Below are 8147 nucleotides of genomic sequence, written 5' to 3' on the forward strand. Positions count from 1 at the left end.
AAATTAATTTGTAAAGACTAATATGTTGTCTTTTTTTAAGACTAAAACTAAACAATTTTTTAAAGCTTTCGTCGACTAAAACTCGACTAAAAGCATTAAATATAGAAATGACTAAAACTAAGAAGTATTTTTGTTCAAAAGACTAAGACTAAAATTAAAATGGCAAATGGCAGTCAAAAACAACACCACTGCACAGCTGTCGCAGAAACACACAGCGCCGTTCTAATTCAGTCCCGTTACGCCGCGAGCGCCTCACACTCCAGCATCACACCTCCGACAGCTTGTTCAAATGTTAGCGACAGAAATACAAGCGCACAGCATCCAGTGCAGAAACACCTCATCTCTGCACCTGTGTTTCCATAACGACGTCCTCCTGAGGGGGTCAAACACAAACGCCAGTTATCCACATCTCTAATTATAAATTCACGACTGAAGCTGAATTATTCACTAACTTATTAAAACGATAATAAATATCAATCTGAGTTTTACTTCCTCTTTACTGTCTGCCCTATTTAAGTACAGTGCAAAACAAATCTGGTTAAAAAAACATATTCTGGGGGAAATCACAAAAAGAGGTGAAGAAAATATTCTTAATATCAGATATAACTGGATTTGGTAAACAACAGTTTCCTATGTTAACAATCTTTCCAATGATGGATTCACATAAAACACTTTAATTGATAATGAAGTGAGGAGTTTTCAGCAAAAACAGTTTCTAAACATGTGAATGAATAAATTGATGCCGCTGTAAGAGAACATTGTGTTTTCTTATATAAGTGACTTTATGCTGCCCTTTACTGCTTTCAGCCTCCGGCTTGTGTTTAAACGAGCTCAGATGGCATCAATACAAACCGAGAGCTCTAAAATCACTTATTTTACTGATTTCTCTGTTGTGGTTTGTACTCACAGTGCTGTGTTGCATGTTGTCTGAGCTGACTAAAGGTTATATTCAGGCATTAATGAGAAACCTCTGTTAGACGGACACGCTCCGACGCTGACCTTGCTGGGAACGGGAGCCTGCAGATTTCCGGGRGAGTGGAGGGTAGGGATGACCGGAGCTGCCAGCGGGGTCTGGGCCGGCGTGCTGGGCTCACTGCTGCTCATCTCACCGGCGGAGGCCGAGGCCGAGCCGGACGGAGCCCCCTTCCCCCCACCGCCGGCGGGGCGGCTSGGCTGCTGAAGGAATTAAGACAAAAATGAAAATACAAATTTTTACATAAACATTACTACAAGAAAYCTGAATGAGTGCACTCAAAGGTTAAAGGACGTGAAGGTAAACAAGATGGAGGTCTCTCCGAATAATAACTGCATTTATTCTCACTGAGTTAACATAAACTAAAATAATCTGCTCATCGAGCCGCTTAGAGTTTTTAAACATCTGCCTTTTGGTTCTCAAACTGGGGTCCCAGGACCCCCAGAGGTCTGTGAGAGGTATCTTGGGGTCCTCAAAAAAATGCCACTAAATTGTTAATTTGGTTTTTATTTTTAAAAATGCATGGAGAACAATGAACTAATAAAACAAACATAATAATAAACTAAATAAAGAAAATATATTTCCATGGCATTTGAGGGGGTCCCTGGAATATTTTTGCCCTTGTAAGGGGTCCCCAGACCCAAAARGTTTGAGTTTCCCTGCGTTAGAGGCATCAGGATTCGTTGATGTTTGAGCGACTTAAAACAAAGCAGGTTTATAATGATGGATTTACCGTTATTAACGAGCTATGCAATTTGTGTTCTCCAAGGATTATTGGTGAGACCTGAGCAGTCAWTTAGATTTAATTAAAACTGTGGACTTCAGCAGTGGGCGATATGCATTCCTTCAASGCATGCTATCCACTCTTTGTMAGACCTCCATGTTGAAACCCATCAGGAATGTGTCTCAAGTAAAAAAAATTAAATATGATTATTACATCGTGAAGGAATCAAAAACAGACAAAACTAACATTGTGTGAGTAAATACGAGTTCCGTGAAGATGTACTGTAAATAAATCCCTTTGAGTTTTCTTGTGACAAAAATGAGATATGATGAAGACAGACGTCTCTATGAGGCGAACATACAGGAACACATTAATCAAACTGAGTGAAAGGCGCTGGAAGCCCAAACGACGCRACCACTGGGCTCACCTTGGGCCTTCTGGCCGTGGTCTGAGGAGCGAAGGGAGGAGGAAATAAAGGAGGAGCAGGGAAAGGAGAGGAAAGAAGGAGGGGGGAAAACAAACAGCCAAGGTTAGAGATTCAAGGGAAAATTCATAATAAACTAGAAATCACAGATCAAAAGGGGAAAAAATGTGGATGAAAGCAAAATGGCTGGGAAAACGTGCCACCTCACTGACTAATAACTAAAGATCTTTTTGTTCCCCTTCTTTAACAGCTTCAGAGACTCGATTCTTTCCTCCCACATGACCYAAACCTCAGGAACATCTGTGACTGGTACCACCGCTGCAACCTCAATGTCCACTTTGTGTCCCTACTTGTCCAATCTGAGCCCAGTTCKGTTACACTGCATTTACAGTGTAAACCAGGGGTCTCTGAGGACCACTATCCTGCACGTTTTAGACACTTCTCTGCTCGACACACCTGATTTGAATGAATGGAGCATTAATAGGCTTCTGCAGAACTTGAGGAGAACGTTCAATYAATAAACCAGGTGTGTTGGAGCAGAGAAACAAGGAAAACATGCAGGTCAGGGGACCTCAAGGAGGGTGCAGCTCGTTATCCTGATCTGCCAGATATTGAGACATCGAACACTGACCTGGATCTCATTGTTTGACCAAAAACACTTCCTGAACTGAGAAACGTTGATGTTTTAATAAATCGTAACACAGAACAGATAAAAAATGTTAAAACCCTCTGTTAGAGAGGTCACCGTCCAATCAAAGAACTGGGGGTTCAGTTCTTTTAAGTTTCYGTAATTTTTCTTTGGGATCAATAGTGAGAACTCGGCATGAACCAATTACTGGTGTTAAAAAGTCAGAATAAATGTTTCCATCGCACCATTTCTACGATTTAAATCCTTTTTTAAATGACAAAATGTTTTGTGGTTTGTTTTATCTCTCCTAAACTGTCACACGGAGCACAGAGCAGCACTCCTCCCCTCCTACCTGCTGCTCAGAGCTGTCAATCAGTCGTGTTCGAYGGCCCAGGAGAGATTTCCTCTGAACATTTATTTGTGTTATAAAAATGTTTGTTGTTAGTTTGTTGTACATTTTATCAGGCGAATAATCCAGTCAGTCATGGCTTGACTTCCAGAGGATAAATTGGTTTTTAATGATGTTTGTTACAAGCTACAAGAGCTAGCATGTTAGCAGATGAATATATATACTGAAGGGCTAGCTATAGATAGAGGCTAATAATTCAGCTAATTAATTACAAACATCAACTTATCTTGTTTTAAATGTTAGTTTTTAAAAAGCAGAACAGCTGAGAGATAATAAAAAAGAACAATTACTGTACATTAAAACTATAATGAAATTATAAATAAATAAATAAATAAATAAATAAATAAATAAATAAATAAATATGAATAAAACAGCCTGTTGAGGTTAGTGTTTTAACTAACATTACATTTTAACTGACTCTCAATACTTGATTAAATTAAAATTTCAGCCCTGATGCAAAATTTCATCATAAATTAAAAATCTGGTCACAAATTGGTTTATAATCTGTCCTGAATGTGTAAAGTGTAATTAAGAATTAAAACCCATTTTTGTTTACTTTATAGAAGCTACATCAGTTTTTGCAAAGGGTATTTTTTTCTACATTGTCCCTCGTTATGACAAAACTAAACAAATGACTGACATTTATACACAATAATATGAAATGCTGTCCTTTTTATCTTCTACTTCCACATTTTCTGCTTTCTCTCTGTTGATTTCTCTCCACTTTGGTTGGTCATAGTTATATGTTTTATTAGATTACAGTTCAGCTGATTTTAACCTCAGCTGAACCCAAMGAGAGTCGACAGTCTTTTTGGACCTCAGTGTCGTGCCATTAGCTGTAACAAAATCCTTTCAGCATATTTACCACACCTGCAAACACATGTGAAATTATTATTATGGCTCAAGGCTGGAAGGTCAATGTGTTTTTGTGTCTGCCTGAATTTTATGAAGCTTTCACAGCAGCCCATTATATTTTAAAGTTGTCCCAATTCAAGATGTCCCTCATAGCTAATGAACCCAAAATGGCTACAACTCAGTCAACTTGTAGAGATATTATTGCTACAGTACCTGAGACTTGTACCCCACACATATTTGGAGTCTTGTGATAGCCATGTTATTTTCAGTTTGACTAAAACAACAACTCCATCACTTCTCAACATAAAACATGAGCATGAAAGGCAGCAGGTAATACRCATTCCTTCAAGTAATGTTAGGCCTTTAAACTATAGTTTAACATGGCTGATGTGTGGTAAGACAAAAACGCTTCTTATATACTAAACAAAATATGATACAACTCAACTTTGAAGCTACAGCCGAATGATTGAAGTGTGAAAAAAATTCCACCAAGAAGCCACCAACAGTGAATAAAAATGACAATAAACCAAAGCATAAAAAAGAGCACCGAGTGCTGCAGGAAACCCTTTCAAATGTTTAATACACAAGAACAGAGAGAGAGAAAGGAAAATCCCACCAAATGAATGAATGAAACTTCTAATCATGACGTTTAGAGCAGCAGCACAAATGGATGATGACAAAAACAGCAACATCATAAAACTGTCAAAGATTGTATGAAGTTCTGTACCTTCCGGAGCGCAGGAGTCTGTCTCATCATGTTTGTCAAAGGAAAACACACACACAGACACACACAGTCAACAAGAAACACACACAGTTACACACAGAGGAAGGAGATAAAGATCCAGAGAGACGAGGCTCAGGACAGACAGGCTGAAGCTGAACAGTCAGACAGGCAGTGGTTCAGGCTGAGGAGCTGCAGTGGTGCAAATGGCCGCGACGATTTATTCCCAGGCTCTGCCTCCCTCCCTCCCTCCGTCCGTCCTTTCCTMCCACTGTCGTCCTCTTTTCTGTCCTCTTTTTCAGTTGTCTCATAATCCGAGTGTCCAAGCCCTCCGTCGGCGCCTGCTCTCTGCTTTTAGCTGCGATTAGGACTCCGACATCCTGCTGCCATGGACGTCACACCTGCTCCTGCTGCCTGCCACACAGGAGACGCCTCTCCTGTCTCCCCTCTCTCTCTCCCTCTCTCCTCTCCTCCTGATTGTGATTTGTCAGCCCGACTGTTGCCCTGGTCTTGCATTACATCACTGAGTGCTCTCCCTGCCTCCTCGCTGCTCACCCACTCATCGGCGACCTCCACCGCAGGCAGACGGGGAGGGATGGGTGGGCGAGGCGGGGACTGGGGGAGGCTGTGAGACAGAGGAGGGCGGTGCTGTGAACGGAGGTGTCAGGGGAGAATGAGCAGCAACAATGATGCAAGCCTCACATCCCCTAGCAACACCGGAGGACCCTCCGAGGGGCAAACAAGGCTGACAAAAACAGCAGGAGACTGAGAGTTTAACCCCGGGAAAGATTCAATTTCTCCTTTCCTCTCTGCTGGTTTACTCATCTAACCCTACAACACTTCTCCCTTCCCTCTAGACTCAGAAACTTATTTTCTTTTTCTTTTAAATATTTAGCATTAGTTCTATTGTTATGAGCTATCTCAATAAAATAAGTTTATTCTTTATATAGGTTGAAAAGTTTTTTAGTTTTTTACTGCAGATCATGTAACTGTTTACGTGTCTGTGTTTGTTTGTGTCTTAGCAAATTATTTCATGAACCACTAATAAAGACCAGCCTTGGTCTTTGCTTTGCTTCGTACAGAGGGTCTGGACCCTCGGCTACTGAGAAGTGATTTCTTGCTGGAGCTGTGGACTCTGTTGAAGTTTAAAATGATTGGATCTGATTTACCCAGTCGCTAACGTTTGGCCGTGATGTATGCAGTGCATCAGCTCCACCATGAAGGAAGCTAACCAGAAATTGTCTCCATTTCCATCTCCATCTTCTTCTGTTATCCGTAGTCAGGTTGTGGAGGCAACAGGTCCAGGAGAGAAACCCAGACATCTCTCTACCCAGCGACACTTTCCAGGTTATCCTGGGGGACCCCGAGGTGTTCCCAGCCCAGAGAGGATACATAATCCCTCCAGCGAGTCCTGGGTCTTCCTCGGGGCCTCCTACCAGTGGGAYGTGCCTGGAACACCTTTAAAGGGAGGTGCCCTATTCAGATGCCCGAACCACTACAACTGACTCCTTTCAATGTGGAGGAGCAGCGGCTCTACTCCGAGCTCCCCCGGATGACGGAGCTCCTCACCCCATCTCTAAGGCTGAGCCTGGCCACCCAACGAAGGAAGCTCATTTCGGCCGCCTGTATACAGGATCTTGTTCTTTTGGTCATGATCCACACCTCATGACCACAGGTGAGGGTTGGAACGAAGACAGACCAGTAAATCAAGAGCTTTGCCTTTCAACTCAGCTCTTTCTTCACCACAACTGACCGAAGCAACGCCCTCATTACTGAGGATGAGGCCCCAATCCGTTGATCCATCTCCCGTTTCATTCTACCATCACTTGTAAACAAGACACCCAGATACTTCAACACCTCCACTTGAGGCAGAGACTCTCCCCCAACTTGGAGGGTGCATTCCACCCTTTTCCAGTCGAGAACCATGGCTTCAGACTTAGAGGAACTGACCTTCAGCCCAGCCGCTTCACACTCGGCTGCGAACCGCCCCAGTGCACACTGAAGGTCTTGGTCTGAAGATGCCAACAGAACCACATCATCTGCATACAGCAGAGATGAGACCCTGTGGTTCCCAAACCAGACACCCTCCTCTTCATAACTGTGCCTTGAGATCCTGTCCATAAACACTACAAACAGGATCTGAGACGAGGGACTGCCCTGGCGGAGTCCAACGCACACTGAGAACAAGCTCAACTTTGTGCCAAGAATGTGAACACCAGAAATGGAGTGCGCTGTAAACAACCACACTCTAAAAATGAAATGTTGGATTTACTTAACCATGTTGTTACCTGGTTCCACTTAACTGAGTTGAGTAAATTCAAAGCAATATACCCATGTTCTTTGGCTAAAAAAACTGGTATATTGCTTTGAATTTACTCAACTCAGTTAAGTGGAACCAGGTAACATAACATGGTTAAGTAAATCCAACATTTCATTTTCTTACAGTGCATCCTCTACTGGGAAGGGAGAAGTACCGAGTCGAACGAAGTGGCTGTGACTGAGTGGACTGGCTTCTTTCACTTCCTCCACTATAAGCAGACTAAAACAACATAGAAAATMGACGTCATTCAAAACTCCTCCTTCTGTTTGCTGATTGGCCCAGTTAAAATTCTACTGGAGAAATCCTTGTCTATGGGAGAAATCCCTGACGGAGCAGAGAAGGGAAACTAAAATTGAGCGGAACTGTGTAGAAGGGCGAGGGCCAGGCTAATAGAGACCATCTTGTGTTAAAAAATGACAGTTGTGGACTTCTAGGTCAAACCTTGAAAATAACAGAATGCAACAACCTCATGTGATAAACCACTCATCTACGACCACATCAAGTTTCAAAATCTGTAAACTAGACAGGATTACAGCTGTAGGAGTGTTCTAAGTTCATTTGGCTGTGTGTTGGCAGCTGCAATGTACATCTATTGATTACTATCTGAAAGTTTTATTAGAATAAGTAGTTTGTGAGATATTTTACCAACAGACACAAGAGGACACAGATTTTGATTTTTTACTTTTTTGGCATGCAAGGTGACGACGGATATGCATTCCTGACCCTGAAAGGAAGAAGCAGGTATAGATAATGGATGGATGGATAAAATACAATATGTGCACAAATGTTCTAGAGGTTTGTATGTTTTAATGCACAAAATAATTCTCAGATAATAAAATTTCCCATTTTCTAGATCTGCCTTCTCTGACTTCTGTTCAGAAGAGCTGTTTATGTTAATGAGCTCTGTTGGTAACGCCCTCCAAAAATCTGTTGACATTAACTCCGCCCTCCAAAGCCAGCGTTTACATTAGCATGGCTAATAATAGCAGAAGCTCCGTTGTACAACCATATGAGCCCCAGAGGCAGTGTCGTGGTCGCAGCTTCTGTTTTTTCTCCCTCCTCTGCTCTGCGCTCACTCTGCATGCTGTTACCA

General features: G+C 42.1%; 1 protein-coding gene across 3 annotated transcripts; it reads right to left on the minus strand.

Annotated features, from left to right (window-relative positions):
- Positions 1-15: 15 nt before the first annotated feature.
- Positions 16-5803, minus strand: LOC106536721 (dynactin subunit 1). Of its 3 annotated transcripts, XM_014034039.1 has the most exons (4): positions 4741-5800; positions 2125-2145; positions 1000-1176; positions 16-373 (listed from the first exon to the last, which is right to left on the minus strand). In XM_014034039.1, exons 1-4 carry the CDS (start codon positions 4768-4770, stop codon positions 338-340), a joined length of 264 nt encoding a protein of 87 aa, XP_013889493.1. In that variant the 5' UTR covers positions 4771-5800; the 3' UTR covers positions 16-337. The 3 variants fall into 3 exon arrangements, with proteins under 3 accessions (XP_013889493.1, XP_013889492.1, XP_013889491.1); XM_014034038.1 differs by having other exon boundaries at positions 16-1173; positions 4741-5803; XM_014034037.1 differs by having other exon boundaries at positions 16-1176.
- Between the last annotated feature and the right edge of the window lie 2344 nt (positions 5804-8147).

This window comes from Austrofundulus limnaeus, unplaced genomic scaffold (genome assembly GCF_001266775.1).
Source record: "Austrofundulus limnaeus strain Quisiro unplaced genomic scaffold, Austrofundulus_limnaeus-1.0 Scaffold1947, whole genome shotgun sequence".
NCBI lineage: Eukaryota > Metazoa > Chordata > Actinopteri > Cyprinodontiformes > Rivulidae > Austrofundulus > Austrofundulus limnaeus.